Source organism: Bacillus rossius, chromosome 1 (assembly GCF_032445375.1).
Source record: "Bacillus rossius redtenbacheri isolate Brsri chromosome 1, Brsri_v3, whole genome shotgun sequence".
In the NCBI taxonomy this organism is placed as follows: Eukaryota; Metazoa; Arthropoda; class Insecta; order Phasmatodea; family Bacillidae; genus Bacillus; species Bacillus rossius.
Window position 1 is genome coordinate 366,235,618 of NC_086330.1, and position 15,654 is coordinate 366,251,271.

Below are 15,654 nucleotides of genomic sequence, written 5' to 3' on the forward strand. Positions count from 1 at the left end.
TTCACTTTCAAGTGGTTGGCTCTCCTTATCCAGCAGTCAACCAACCACTGAAAAACGTCTCTGCCGATCAGCTTCAATGGAAAAGCCTTTCGGTGTGTGGATAACCGTCGAAAGAGCTCTCTGAATTCGGCCCTTAGAGATACGCGTGTCATAGCGGTCCGACAACGGACGCGGCCAGTCTCGGGGCGTATGAGTGTATTGATACTGAATAAAGTGCAGTGTCCTATAAATCGTTTACCATTTATTTACAAGGCGTCCTGGGTGGCCTGAACAGCCCAGGTAATTTTTGAACGTAATTTTCAAACCCCGAGACGCGCTCCTGCCTGCAGCCACGAGGCCGAACCCCCGTAAAACCCCTGAGATATTTCACATTATTTATAATTAAATAAATGCTAAAAACAGGCAGCGGGAGTAACGTATCAGAGTATTTATTAATAGGGTTAAGTAATTTTCTATCAGAATTAAGTCATTCCGCCAACGGAATTTTCCGATAGCACCAAAAATAGGCCCTCTGTAATTTTTTTAATGTTCCTTCCAAAATGGCGTGAATCGGTGGGAAAAAAGCGACCAGTACTTTCCACGTAACTAATAATATTTTTTTTATATTTTTGCTGGCTTCGTAAACTATTTTTATATTATTTGCATATTTATAATTATAAATTTTCAGTTATGTGTGGAGATCCCACAAGACAATTTCCCTGCTCAATTTTTTTATGATACTTTAATTATTCTTTGGTCTGTATGGAGCCTCTCTCTTCTCTTGTCCCTCTAGGGCGCCATGTTTTAGATAGTACATTAGGATATAGGATAATCGTTACCAAATATCTGGTAAGAAGGGTGTATGTATGTCTTGATATAAATAGATGTGAGCAGTTTTACGTGTGTTACTTGATTTAATGATGTTTGTTTTATTTTCAGGCAGTTTTGCTCCTTTCAGTTGTGTTAAGTCGTTCATTTACCCAGTCTTTCAAATATGGGTGTGGAAGTTGAAGTTCTTTCGCCGGGCGATGGTATGTTACCTTCTGTTGTATCTATTACTTGCCCGTTATTTGTATACATTGTGGGGAATTGCTTGGAACTGTCATTGGTTTGTTAAATATTTAGTGTTAAATAGCGTGTGTTATGAAAGCTTTTGCAATGGGGACTGTTCTATATTATTATGAGTTATGATACCAAGGGAGTGGAGGCGTATAAAAGGAAATCATTCGTGCTTGGTGAAGACAGAGTAAAATTAGCAGGGGGGTAAATATCTTTGTTCGCGGCTTTTCCTTAAAAATTACTTAGAAACCATTTTCCAACACTATAGTCTTTTCATTTATTTACTGTGTAAACAGCGTTAATAAATATGTAACAGTTAATGAGAAATCACACTTTAAACATTACAATAGGTTAGCAATGTAAAAATTACTTTTTCAAAAATTGTGGATGTTTGGTTTGGTTAGTATAGGACATTAAAAATACTGTGAAATCATGTTACTTTAGGTTAGAAACATTTAAAATACTTAAAAATATTGTGGACAGTTGGTTGGGTTAGTATAGCTTCTGGTTAGGTCAGGATAGTCACATCTTAAATTGGTAATTCCTAAGCAACCATAAGAAATATTTTATAGTTTTTTTAATTTAGCTATACTAACCCAGCCAACCAATGTTTGAAAGTATTTTTAATGTAGCTAACCTTAACTAATTGGCCATTCACAACATTGGAATAAAGTTAATCAAAACAAACACACGGGTAAACAATAAATGGCTGCGGTGGCAGCGGCAATGCACAGGTATTGAAATGTTAGATAAAAACTGTGATTTCTCAGAAACTAGTAGGACTTTATTAACACTGTTTTCAAGGTAAATACAGGAACGTCGCTAATGTTGCAAAAAGGCATTTTTGTAATTGTACGTTTACTTTGCGGAAAAGCAGTGACGTAAGATATTCACCAGCTTGAGGCAAAGGTTTTGGAAGTGAGAGGTGCTAAGGAATTTGCAGAGAAAGTTACAAGGATTGAGAGACTGAAGTTGGGGGAAGGAAGGACCCCTTCTTCCCGGGTGAAGTCCAGACGGATGCAGGGGCAGCACAACCGAACACATTCATACTTTAATATCAGACAGCACAAGAATTCCATGGAAGGAATTTAGCACAGACAGACAGTGGGCTAACAACAATAAGACAGTTATAACAGTAACAGTAAATGCAGCCAGACAACAAATCGTGGACATTGCATCAAAGAAACAAACACAATGATGAAGATAAACATATTGTAGTCAACACTATGACAACAACGAATTCTGTAGATTTCCTATGACGAACAGTTGCGTTGTGTCTGGAACTGGCATCTGTTCCAGTTATAAATTGTATTACATAACTTATAATACCCATTGCATTAATCATTTAAAGAAGGAAGTAAAAGAAAAGTTATGGAATTTTTATTATAAATTCTATAGCAAAGTGGCTCTCCAGAATTACTGCGCTGTATTAGCATTACTGTAAATTGTCGGTTATGTTAGCAATCGCCAATAATTCCAAATTAACTATTTTTAAAGTATGTATTTTTTTCAGTAAATTACCAAACAAAATAATTTTAATAATCATGAAGAATTAATACTAAGTGCATTGAAATAATAATAATTTTTTTTTACCTATAAACAAGTCTTTATTATGTTGGTTTATAAAAATTTTAAAATTTTGTTTTCCATTACAATATGTTACGTGATTGTTATGCATATTATAAAAGAAAAGTTAGTATGTGGTACCAACTAGCTAGAAATAATGATGAAATGCAAATTAATTAATCTATCAAATTATCAAATGAAATAACAAACTGGTTTTATGAGGCTGAAGAACATACTGTTTGCAAGATTTTAATTTAGTAACGTTATAAATTATTTAAATAATAATAAACCTTGACATAACCAAAAAATTCTTTTCAGCGAGATGGGAAAACAACTATATTATACCTAGGCATAATGTGCTCTCATTTTACTCTACACATGTGTTTTCTTGTATGGTTAGGAACCATTAGAAGAACACATAAACTAAACTGTCCCTTGAATCCATTTACCCCATTCTGGAGGTTCCAGGTCCTGCTATACAGATTTTGATTTTCCTTAACCACCTGAATCCAGTTTAAGCGAAACACTATTGATGGTTATCACACTGGTTTTGTGCTGTCTAAAGACATTACTGTTGACGAGTGGCTGTTTTTTAATTATTAATTTTCCTAAGACTGCTGATGTGGTTTAGCCAGTGTATATGACACAGTACTACGTACTAGGGTTTTATTTCTTTTGTTGCAGGATTTTAAACGCTTTTGGGTAGACGTTACTGGTATTTTTTAATTGTGTGGGAAACAGAATAACTAGGATGAAGAAATATAGTAGTTCAGTATTTCTTGTGGATCCCACCAAAAGATTTTGTGTGTTTCAGTTTCATAAGATAAAAAGCACTTGGAACTGTAAAACATTTGCATGTACCTAATTAAAATCTAACAATTTGGTACTTCTGTCATAACAACTACCACAATGGTTAGTAGAACTGAAGTATAACACATTTAAAATGTCTTTATTTTTTTTACAGAGCAGCCACTAATCAAGATAATTACCTAAGATTTATTACACTTACTTGAAGTGAGTATGTTTTTAATGATAGGCCATAAGATCGTTAGTTTGTGTTCTGAAACTTTAAGTTTTTGTTCGCAGGTCAGACGTTTCCAAAGACGGGCCAAACAGTGGTTGTACATTACACAGGTTCGTAGCATACTGCAGTGCCTTTTTCCTCATGATTTACTCTTCGAATCGGTATTTGTAGACCAATTATTGTTTCAATAATAATACATAGCCTAAATTAAATACTGGTTTTCAATAAATGATTGGTAAATTTCTCAAGTTGCAGCTATTCCGTAAATAAAACAATAAAATTCTGAAAATTGTGTTTTTTCAGTATTATAGATGTTCATCTATTTATCTTTGAAACAGCGTTTGCAAATTACAACTGGTTTTAGAGAAATTAACATTTAGAGATTACATTTAGTAGCCAGTATAGTGATGTGGTCACCACCTTTGTGCTTTAGCGTAGCAACTTGGGAAACCTAAGATTCACACCAGTCCACTCCGAGGCCCGAACAGTCCTGCAGTTTGCCGCCTGCTCATGCAACTTCGGTAGCACACAATGTAGGGGGGAAACATGCAGGAAAGGTGTCAATGTTGGTTGGTTTTTTTTTTTTTTTTTTCCATAGACATGTGGGGTTTGTATGTTTTGGAATACTTTAGTCAATATAGGTATTCTATTAAACCATTTATTAAATTTTTTTCAAAGAATAAAAATATAATGAAAATAGAAAATTACTTTAATAATTGTAATATATAAAAAAAAGTTTATGGATTCCATGGTATGTCAGGCTTTAAAGTGAGTGGATGCAAATGGGTTATTATTGAATATGGTTGATGTTACTTGCTATTGCATGCACTCCATACTGCTGGAAAACATCCCAGTCAAGGGACGCTTGGGTTTGGATGTGCAGTAGGGTGTAAGCCTTTTTTTTTTTTTAAAAAAAATCCTTTAGCTGCTTCAGAAAATCCAAATCCAAAATATATAGATTATATGTGGTGAATTGCAGAGTCAGTAATGCAACTAAAGCAAACGATTGTGGCGGCCATGTCAATGCGCAGGTATTGTAATGTAACCAAAAATAGTAATACTTTGGAAACCAGCGGGAATTTATCAAAGCGATTTTCAGCATCAAACAAGGAATGTCTGTAGTACTGTGGTGGGGGGGGGGGGGGGGAGACACAGATTTCAAAATTTTATTATTTTATTTGTGGCACACCTAGTTCATTAAATCACCTTTGGCAATCAAAGCAAAGTACTTTGATTCTTAATGATCAGTTAATTAAATTACATTTTATGTAATTGTATTTTTAAAAATTATATTAACTCTACCAGCTAGAGCTGAAGTGATGCTACAATACTTAATTTTAAACATGACGGAACTTCATGTCTTACATCACTGTGTTGATTTAGTATGTCTTTATGAATTACATCATATCTGTGTTCCAGGTACCTTAGAAAATGGAGTCAAGTTCGACTCCTCCCGAGACAGAGGAGTACCGTTCAAGTTTCGGCTTGGTAAAGGCGAAGTTATCAAAGGCTGGGACCAAGGAGTTGCTCAAGTATGTTCCATCTAGTTATTGCCAGTTTGTTATGTGGTAGTGGAAAAGACAAAAAAAAATATTTCAATGTTTGTTTAGGGTTTCAATAATGTCGGTAGATTGTTTATCAGCATATTGCCTGTGATGCCTCTTCACTCTTCGTGGTCAACATGTCTGCTCTTTGTGACCCTTCTACGGTTGAACCAAGTTGAACGAATGAATTATACTCGCAAATGGTCATCTGTAGTCATGTAATTTCACTTCGTTTACAACTACTAAGTAATATTGGAGGAATGGAGGCCCATTTCTTATGATCTTCCATGGTTGCAGCAGGACTAGAAAATGGAGAACCGGGAAAAGTCAAGGAGTTTAAAAAGTTCAGGGAATTCCAGAAAATGTCAGGGTAATCAACATATTTCAGGAATTTCTTCTTGTGTTAACAAAAGTGTTATGGAAAATACACAATAATGATTGTGTTATTTTGACACTAACTTGAGTGTGCTGAGACTTCCTGGACACCCGCTATTTTGTAGCTGTGTGTTCCAGCTGTGAAGCTGCCATGTTGTGTGTGTTACAGATGTGTGTGGGACAGAGAGCGAGACTAATCTGCTCTCCCGATTACGCCTACGGGTCACGGGGACACCCTGGAATATATCCTTTACTGTCTGTTACAGCCGTCTTGTGTTCGAACGTTGCCATGTTTGTTACCGTCACTGAAGCTAATTGCTTGGTGTTTCTAAGCTCTCCCGGGTTCAATGTTCTGGGCTCATTTCCGTTGCTAAAAATTTTTTTATGGAGATGAAAATTAATTTTTGTAGATAAGACGTCTTGGGGACTAAAACCACTCCACTAAAGAGCAGTTGAAAACCTCCTCGGGCATGAATAAGAGCAATCGAAGCTGTGGCACCAATTCCATGTGTGCGACAATGAATTGCAATGTATTTTGAGCGTGCCTCATGTGGTTATCTGCAAGTCGAGTAGCCTTGAGTGTAGGAGTATGCGAGTGTTCAAAAAATATTCTTATTCGTAAATAAGTTAAAATTAGATCTGACAGTTCAAATCAAATAATTTTTTTTATTATTTTTTATTAATAGGTAAAGCAAATCCGATTCTTTCACAAGAAAAATTTAATGAAAAAACAAAAAAGTGTAAAATGTATGGATCCGATAAGATTTCTTCAGAAATCGGGAATTGTTTTCTGCAACATTGTCCATACTTAAGTTTTATACGTAATAAATACTGTACTTTTTTGTATACATAGTCAGTTGGATCACTTTTTTGTTTTTTCAAACTTAAATATTACTGGTTTAAGAAAATGCATTGTTGGGTTTTTGTGTGTGTGTGTGTGTGTGAGGGGGGGGGGGGATTGTTTGTATGTGTAATTTTTTGATACATTTCTTTGGACTCCTGTAAAATTTTGAAAAAATAATAATATCTGTGTCTTCAAATTAGATTAACAAAATATTTGATATTCATTAATATTTGATAAAAGTTAAAAAAAAAAAAGTGTTCACAGAAGCCTACTTACCTGTGTAAATGGAGGGATAAGCGATAATAGCCATTGAGACTGGCGACAGACGGGGCATCTCGTCCAGCAAGGGGAAGAGGGGGCGAGTGTAGAACAAAGTAGCACACAGTGATGCAGGGAGGCTGGAGTGGTGTCACTGGAGTAGCTATAACGGGCAACATGAATGGTGAATTGCGATAAAACCAGAACAACGCTGAAATGAAAGTTAATACACCATGTAACACTGAAATGTGATTTGTGATGAAATAAAATCAATTCAAAATTTAATGAATGCCATTGTTTTAGTAGTATTTTTTTTAACAATGTAATGGCAAAAAAGATTTTGAAGATCAATTGTGTTTCCTGATTGATAACAGATTATTTTATTTTTATTCCAAAGATTCTGATGTGTATATAAAATACACAAATTCCAATTTTTTTTCCCTGAATGTTGCCTTAAGAAATTCATATAATCAGTACATATTTGAATCAAAAACGCAGCATATATCACACTCAAATTGACACTATTTTTGTAAAAATAACACTAGGAAATAATTTTCTGTTGTGTATGTTAAATACTTTATTATCTTTATAAACAGCATTTACATAAAGAAAACCAATAACACTGAAAACCTTCCATTTTAAAAAGGGAATTAACCTAAAAATAAAACGTAAACCTTGGTCCAAGTTATAAAACATTTACTGCAGTTAAAAAATTAATTAATTTCCCATTTTACATATTTGTTAATGTACTGGGGGTATAAATTAATGGCAGCAAAAATACAGCCTCTAAAATTTTTTTAGCTAAGAAATCTAAAATAAATTTTTTAGCTAGGTATTTATACCATTTTTGATGGTATTTCAAATGTCCGAATCTCAAAAAAAAAAAAAAAAAATTCAAATGGGAGAGGTTCAACCAGTGCCATGTTACATAATGCGCCGTGAACTAAGTTATGCCTTGCTGTATTGGTTAATTGGTTTCTATTTGTAACACCGGAATTATTGTGATCATCTAAATGTTAACTTTAAATTTTGTATTTAAAGAATTTCAATGCTCATTAGTACCTACCATTCAGCACGATCCCATCAGTTCATGTGTACTGTGGGACTGGCATAGAAGAACATAATTCAGAACCTAGCATAGTGTGTAGGTGATGACTGATGTTGGCATAAGCACATGTGGTGTGGTTTTCTCCTTGACGAAGAAACACTATCCCGCCGGATGCCACGCTCATCTTCGATGTGGAACTCATCAAAGTGGAGCCATAAACCAAATGTGTACAGCTTCTTCAAAACCAGCCTACTGTTAAGTATCTTCTAAGAATCTTGGAAGCCAGAGCTGAACCTACTAGAAAACACCTCTGTAATCAAATATTTACGTTCTGGCAGCTGTGTCTGTTAAGTGTTAAAGATATTCTACGATAGGTACTTTGGTGAGCTATTATAGCTCTTATAATTGTAATATTGTATTTTACTCTTTTGTAATTTTTTTTTTGTTATATTCATGTGACTAGCATCAATCAAAATTATATTATTTCAATGTGACATTACATTTTTAATTTGTGTTACCGATGTGAATTTTCTATACTAGTACACACATGCTGAATTTTCTTACTTCGTAACTAACTTGTTATAGAATCAAGCCAAATAAATGTAAATTGCAGTAATGTGATGGTTGGTGTTTTTCTGTGAGTTGTGGGAGTGTGTTGGGTAAATACATATATTGTTCTAACGAACCCCCAAAGAATAACTGGCATCTTTTGGTTATTCTTCTTCATCTGTTCAAAAATGTAGAATATTTGGGTCTGGTTCGTGAAGCATGTATTTTATGTGATTTGATTTCAATGTGTCCAGTGTCTGCCAGGTAAATTTATGTGTTAATATTGGCCTGTCAGCAGTTCTTGGTTGACATGGAGTTCTGGGACACAGTTCATATAAACATCGTGTTCACTATTGCGGGGGAATGAATTTGATGCGTGTCAGGGAATGCCAAAACAATCAATTTTTGTTGAACCTATGTCCAGAAAGGAAAATCTGCAAAGTTACGGGTGCCAACAGTAGCAGGCTTCATGGGACTACTCCATGTGCAATCCCAGCGCCGTGATGTTCAGACACTCCACGGGAAGCAGGCGACAAGCCGGATGCAGTTAGGTGGCATGCCCTTCGCAGTGTGAAACTCCCAGTTACAGGCAGTTGCTGGCTCAGCGGCACGAAGGTCTCCCTGTAGGGTCACGTCTGTTGTGAAATAGCCCTTCGTAAATGACACTGCTCCTGCCGCAATTTAGTTTCACCTGCCAGTGCACCATTAACATAGCGACCATCTCTGCAACTTACAAATTAGGCTGTAACACAAAGTAACAACTGCAGTCACTATCACTGCAGCTTACTCTCTTCACAGCATGTTGCACTTCCCCCTTTGCTAGCTACCTGCATTTGGGGGGGAGGGACCTTTTTTGTTAATCAAGTTTTTTTTATATTACTAATTTTTATTCTAAGCATGTTCGAATGAAAGCCATAAAAATCCCACTTTATGCTACTTACCCTCTTTTATCGCATAATCGTCGCACCATATTTTAGGCCGTCAAAATTGGGATAAAAAAACTTCTCGCTTAAACGTCGAATTATGTTTTTGGTCCCGCTATTAGATGCCGAGCGCTTTGTGTAGGTGTCTTTTCCGTATAAAACTATGTATTTTCAAGCAGAAAACTAATATTTATTCGGACATTACCACTTATTTAATTAACGGAAATATGATGTCTGACAAGTAAATGTTCTTTTAAAGAATTTTTAAACGTTATTTCCTTTGTCTGATCGTCTGCGTTTCCGCGGTGTACCGCTTATGAACATGTAGCCAACGCTAGTTGGCATCATTCATGTTTGGATGTGTTGCTTCCCGTATAGAGTGCGCGCACGTAGTCGAATATTGATATCTCGCCGATTGCATGCAGCGCGCGCTCTCTGTTGAGTACCGAGTGAACTACATTTGATGGCTGGCATTCTTTCGTGGTAAATGTCTACTACGGCAATAGTTGCACGTTAGTTCACGTCACAGATTCAAGTGGCCTGCGTTCACGTTACAGTTTTGGTTTTCTATTTAAAGTTGAAGAATGTTTTTTTTAAATGAATTATTAATATAAATTTTTTGGCATGCTCTTGTATACTCAACTTTTTTTTTTTTTTTTTTAAATAAACGTACTTTCCATAAATGGGTTTTTTTATGAATAACTTGACCTAACAAATTTTTTTTCTGCATAATTGTCGCACCCCTACTTTTCAAACTTGATTTTAGAATAAAATGTGCTACGATTATACGAGAAAACGCGGTAGTTAAACCACAAAAGTTGAAAATCAAAGAATTACAGCAAATCTGCACATCTAACTGGGAATTAACTATTAAATATTTTTAATTTCAAAGTTTTTAGAGGCGTATTTAGCTGGTTATTTTTTACAGTTTATTCAAATAATTAAAATGTTAAGATCTTGATTAGTATGTAACGTTTTGTTCCTGTAAATCACTAGAAACATTTACCAAAATTTTTTTGTTATTATAGTGGAATTAAACATTATATTAAAAATTTTTTAGACCTTTTTAAAAATACATTATTTAAATATCTATTTGGTTTCAACAGCGTTTTAAACAGTTGTGGTTTAAATCGGCCAACCCTGCAGGCAACATGTTCCTGGCTAACAAACAACTTAAAACTTGTCAATTAGTAGATTACAAAATCTGTTACAGTAAAAGTCCATTATAACATAAATTTATAATGGCGCCAAAAGTTTGTTATAGCGAATTTTCGTTATAGCCAAAATTAAAAAAAAAGGAATATTTTTGTAGCATTTTTAAATTATATTATTTTCTTGCTTGTTTTTACTATGGAAATTCACAACAAATGTAAATTAAATACACTGTATTTACTCGCATAATCGTCGCAGCAATTTTACCAAATTTTAAGGAGAAAAATTGAGGTGCGACCATTAAGTGAGGAAAAATTGAAAAAAAAAAAAAAATTTTTTTTAAGTAAATTTTTTTTTGTAAATCACGTGAAAATGCTAAATTAAAGAAGTTAATATCTAGGTACATGGTACCTATACGTAATATTTATTTACAATACGCGCAAAATAAACAAAACAACTTTTGGTTACAAGAAGTTTGGCAAAATAAAAATATAGTATAAACACGACATTGCGAAAAAATCAATAAACAAAATACATTTATAAAACACATATAGTCTGAACACTAACCAAGTTTATCTATTTATTGTCTGAACTAAATTCTGATGTATCAGATTCATTTGCCGGGACGTCAACGTCATCTTAGTCGCCGCTATCGCCACGTGTTATTCAAATTGTCTTTTTGTTTTCGCCAGTCACGAACATGTTTTTCACTTACTGAAAATTCTCTTTCCGCGGCCCGATTTCCGTGCTCTTCTGCAAATGTGATTACGCGCAACTTGAAAGCGGCAGTATACGAATTGTATTTACCTATATTTTCACAAAATGAACTTTCTCAAACTCTGCAATTACCGGTACTTTCCACTCCAATGCAAACGAGATAAACAATGGCATCACAGCATCTTATCTTCCACACACATTCCTTCCTCCCACACGGCCAATTAGGACATGCCGCTCAATGTTGGACCAATGAGAAGCGCCACACGCCACGTGAAAGCAGGCTGTTCCATTGTGTTTACGGCTGTTCCGATCGCACCACACGCCACGTGAAAGCAGGCTGTTCCATTGTGTTTACGGCTGTTCCGATCGCACCACACGCCACATGAAAGCAGGCTGTTCCATTGTGTTTACGGCTGTTCCATTCGCGCCTCGCGCCTCAGTCGCCGTCAATAAATTAGGGTGCGACGATTATGAGGAGAATCTTAAATACCAAATTCATTACCTCAAACAATAGGTGTGACGATTAAGCGATGACGACGATTATTCGAGTAAATACGGTACATAAAACTTACTGAAATAACATTTTAAAGCTATATCAGCATTTGCCGACTACGAATATGAGACTGCGTGGCCGTGATAAGGCCGTCACGCACATCGTGGCTAAGCGCACAGCTGTTTGTTTACATGGAGACGGGCGGGCGGGGTCACGCAAGGTCATGCCGGCCGCTTCCTGTCACTTTGACCGCAGCTAGTTTGCTGGAGACATGTGCGCTAAGCTGCTGATATTGAGTGCATATTTGCGAGTTTTGAATACAAAAAAATTTTAAAAAATCTCTAATTACGTTGGACAACCATACAAATTATATAAAATAATTTTTCCGGCAATTGGTCAGCAACACAAAAATAATCACTCGTACAGACCCTTGGAAAATAACACAAAATTAAAAATAGCTTTTTAAAAAACGAATCAATTTTCGTTTGCCTTGATTTCACTAGACTTTCGGACAAAATAAACAACTGGACCTCTTGGAAGTTCATCAAATCTTTAGTCAAAGCATTTGTATGCTGATAAAAACAACCGATTGTGTCAAGTGCCTCCATCATTGACGTTTTTGACGGAACAGATACGTCACTTGGTTCATCGTTATTATTGTCATCATCTTCAGACGCCACTTCATTTTGATTAGAAGAGACGAGCTCGACAAGTTCCGTGTTCGTCAACTCCCCGCACGCTTACGATGCAAGTGTGAGACGAGTTATGCTCATTTACGGGCTACAGTCGGCGCGATTCTAAATAAGTAATGCTCGCAGCGGGGCCCTGTCTTGCTTTCGTCGCCGCGAGGCAAGCTATGCTCGCTGTGGGGCCCCACCTTGTGCGGTGTTGCCAAGACGGCCACATCATGCGCGTTGTTTCATTTGCCGGACGCGTGGAATTGTGCGAAGCTGTTTTTCATTTATTAAGGAAATTGTAGATGTTTTCTCATTGTTTTAGAGCAAAATTACAGGTGTGTAATCTATCGCTATAGCGAAAATGAGCCCACGCTGCATTCGTTATTTCCGAAATTTTCATCCTACGCAGCATATGCAAAACTGACGGTGCCGATGGCAATTATCGTTGTAGCTGACTTTACGTTATAGACCGTATTCGCTACAACCGACTTTCACTGTATTTATAAAAAGAATTTTGCTTATTTTCAAAATTTTAGAAATTTTCTGACATGCAGGATACTATGGACATATTTTTAGGGGACATTATACTAAATATATTTTGGTTTTCTTGCAATTTCTGAAATGCCAGGGTTGGGTGTGCCATTTTCTTATTAAATTTATGGAAACTTCTCAGACTTCATTCAGGACAATACAGTGACCGGGAACGTCTGGGGCCCAGCTTGTCACCTGCTTGCTGCGGATCTTTGTCAATGCGCTGCGGTCACCCATCCTGTACCTTGAAGCTTGCCATGTTAAAATTTGCACGCTGCTGTTTGCACCTATAGTGTTTCTTTCCCGGTTATTTGTTCAGTGATACATGCTTGTTTATGGCATTTCCAAAATACTGTATAAACGTATACATATTGTTACGAGTAAGGGATAGCCCAATAAAGTTTTACTAACTAATATTTACATTACTAATAAAAAAATAGTGCGTGGAGTCCCTCCGTGCGGAAGAAGTGAAACTTCGTAATGTGGAAATGAAAATAGGAAGGGGTAGAAATTGATTTCTAGTGAAATCATATTGTATCAAATCAAACTAAAAAAACAAGTAAATGAAATAATGAATATTATAAATTAAAATAGAACAAGTACGTATTTCAGCTAATTTCACGACGCTCACACTGTTTACTTCGCTGCATAGCAAGAATACCACGCGCATGTGCTTGGAATATTGGATGCATTTGAGTGCCACACATTCACTATCGCTCTGTCTCTTTCTATTCCCCCTCCCCAGTAGCGTTGAACATTTAACGCAACAGTGCTTTCATACCCCCTCCATGGTAGCATTAAACATTTAACGCAACCTTGTTGGAAGTCTCATTAGAAGTTTCACTTCAATAATTGTACCTACAAATGTGATCACCAATCACTCGCACTTAATAATGTTTATTCGCAAGTCACTCAATGTCTGTCAAGTTCCGCAGTCCGCACTCCACACTGGAGCTAGGCTCAACAGTGGTTCGCCCCTTACCTCGCGCCTGTCCACACACACAGCCTCGCGCCACTCAGTCGCACTCTCACGGTCCCGTCACTCCTTGTCGCACCGCTCTCGAAGGGGATCTCTCGAACCTCTTCGCCAATGTCACAATTCCCCTCACTCTCGGAACTCCTACGCATGGCGTCCTCGAAGAGATGAGAACGGCTGAGATGTGTCGCCACTCGGTGCTGAAACTCGCAGAATCCCCAGGCCGCTGTCAGTGGTCCAGGAGCGAAGGGGGATGGTAATCCGGCCGGGCACGTATGGCATGTGTGACAGCGCCCGGGCTGGACCACTCAGGTGCCTGGCACGCGTAGCGGTCTTGCCTCCTAGCACGCATGTAACAATATACATATATAATTATGGTGCTGAATATGTACTGTGGTGATTGTTAGAGGATAACCCAGTGATCTCGCAACAACCCACTCGCCTAATGTTTTTACTCACTTGGCTGAATAATTTCACTGATCATTCAACCAGTTGCAGCTGTTCACTAGAAAAAAAAATAATATCCACAAAAATCTCTATACATTATTTTTCCACGATTCTAGACTTTCAGGCTGACATATAACTTTGAGACCTAGGTATTTAGGTGGATTTGAGATTGAAATTCAAGAATTAGTCCTGTGCTTAAATTATGACTATTCATACAAAGGTAGTGGATTAAAATTGTGTTGGTGTCATTACATTAAGGATCTTTTGCAAATCAGCTGTTGACTTGGAGAAGTAAGAGAATTGGTTATATTTTTCCTTAAGAACTATGGTAACCACCACTTAACACAGTAATTGGCAGGAAATATGAAATTAGATACTTTGAAGAAAATTGTGCAAAAAACAAAATATTTTGATCAGAATAGATTTTTTCCCCCAAAATAGTGCGTGCTGTAATTTTTTTCATTTCAGAATTTATGTAATATAAAAAAAAGTTTATTTCACCAAACTTGGTCTTATTTCCTCATGACGATCCTATTGTGTTCAATGCATATTTTGGAATATAAATTAAACACGTACAGGGATGAATTGAAATTTTTATCAGATTGCATCTTTTTAAATCTATTGCTAGATCTAGATGTAAGACTGAATGGTGACAAGCCATAGAACAGACATGCAATGAAATTCACCTGCATTACCCAGTTGTGTATTTGAAAATGTAGCACCAAGGTCTTTTGATACATGAACTGATATATATGCCAATTTTGAGTAATCTCTAATAATATAAATGTGAAAGTATTTTTGACTGTGTCCTTTCACAGAGCAACGGTTAGACATGATTTTTTTTTTTACATAGAGATAGTTTATGGGCCTGAGTGTGATAGACCTAAGTGAAAGAAAAAAAGATGGTATATTCAGTTTCATAATAGAAAATCTCACAAGCTAGGTAATACATAAACAGTGAAATTGTGTCATTTAGTAAGGTCTGGCAACTTTCTATCCTCTGCGAAACCCACAAATAAAAGTTATATGTTTTAGAACTTAAATAGCTGTCGTCGTCTTGAAATTGTAACGCACTATCGTTTGGTGCATCTGTCACGTCTTGCCTAGGAGTTTCCTACATTCCATTCCCACAAAATGAAGCTGAAGATAGGCACCCCGGTTGTTGCTGTGTATACTTGATGCACTGAAATGTGCAATTAGTGGGACTTGAAATCAAAATTTCAGGTTTTTCAAGTGTTTTGTCGTACAAACTCGGTATTGAAGTTCCTTATATTACGATGCATTTAGCCAGATGAGCAACACCGGGAACTTCAGCCAGTTAAATATATTTGTGCACAAATATTAGTGATACAGAACATCCATAAAAATAAAATCACAAGTTTTCATGGCAAAATTGGCAATATAAAACCATTAAATCTTTCAAAAAAAAAAAAAGTTTTCCCAAAAAATAATTTTCTATACTTTATTTTGTGAATTGCCAAAAATTAATACT

At 36.3% G+C, this 15,654-nt stretch overlaps 1 protein-coding gene across 1 annotated transcript; it reads left to right on the top strand.

The window, feature by feature from the left end:
• The first annotated feature begins 530 nt into the window (after positions 1 to 530).
• On the top strand, positions 531 to 8,318 carry LOC134528392 (peptidyl-prolyl cis-trans isomerase Fkbp12). The gene is made up of 6 exons (XM_063361983.1): positions 531 to 828; positions 919 to 1,010; positions 3,691 to 3,738; positions 5,048 to 5,160; positions 5,717 to 5,790; positions 7,858 to 8,318. Exons 2-6 carry the CDS (start codon positions 974 to 976, stop codon positions 7,913 to 7,915), a joined length of 330 nt encoding a protein of 109 aa, XP_063218053.1. The 5' UTR covers positions 531 to 828; positions 919 to 973; the 3' UTR covers positions 7,916 to 8,318.
• The last annotated feature ends 7,336 nt before the right edge of the window (positions 8,319 to 15,654 follow it).

Excerpts from the sequence above, each read along its gene's own strand:
- LOC134528392 (XM_063361983.1), top strand. The coding sequence starts at position 974 with ATGGGTGTGGAAGTTGAAGTTCTTTCGCCGGGCGATG. Across the intron at positions 5,161-5,716 it reads GGGACCAAGGAGTTGCTCAA|ATGTGTGTGGGACAGAGAGC; the intron begins GTATGTTCCATC and ends TGTGTGTTACAG. Across the intron at positions 5,791-7,857 it reads TCACGGGGACACCCTGGAAT|TATCCCGCCGGATGCCACGC; the intron begins ATATCCTTTACT and ends ACGAAGAAACAC.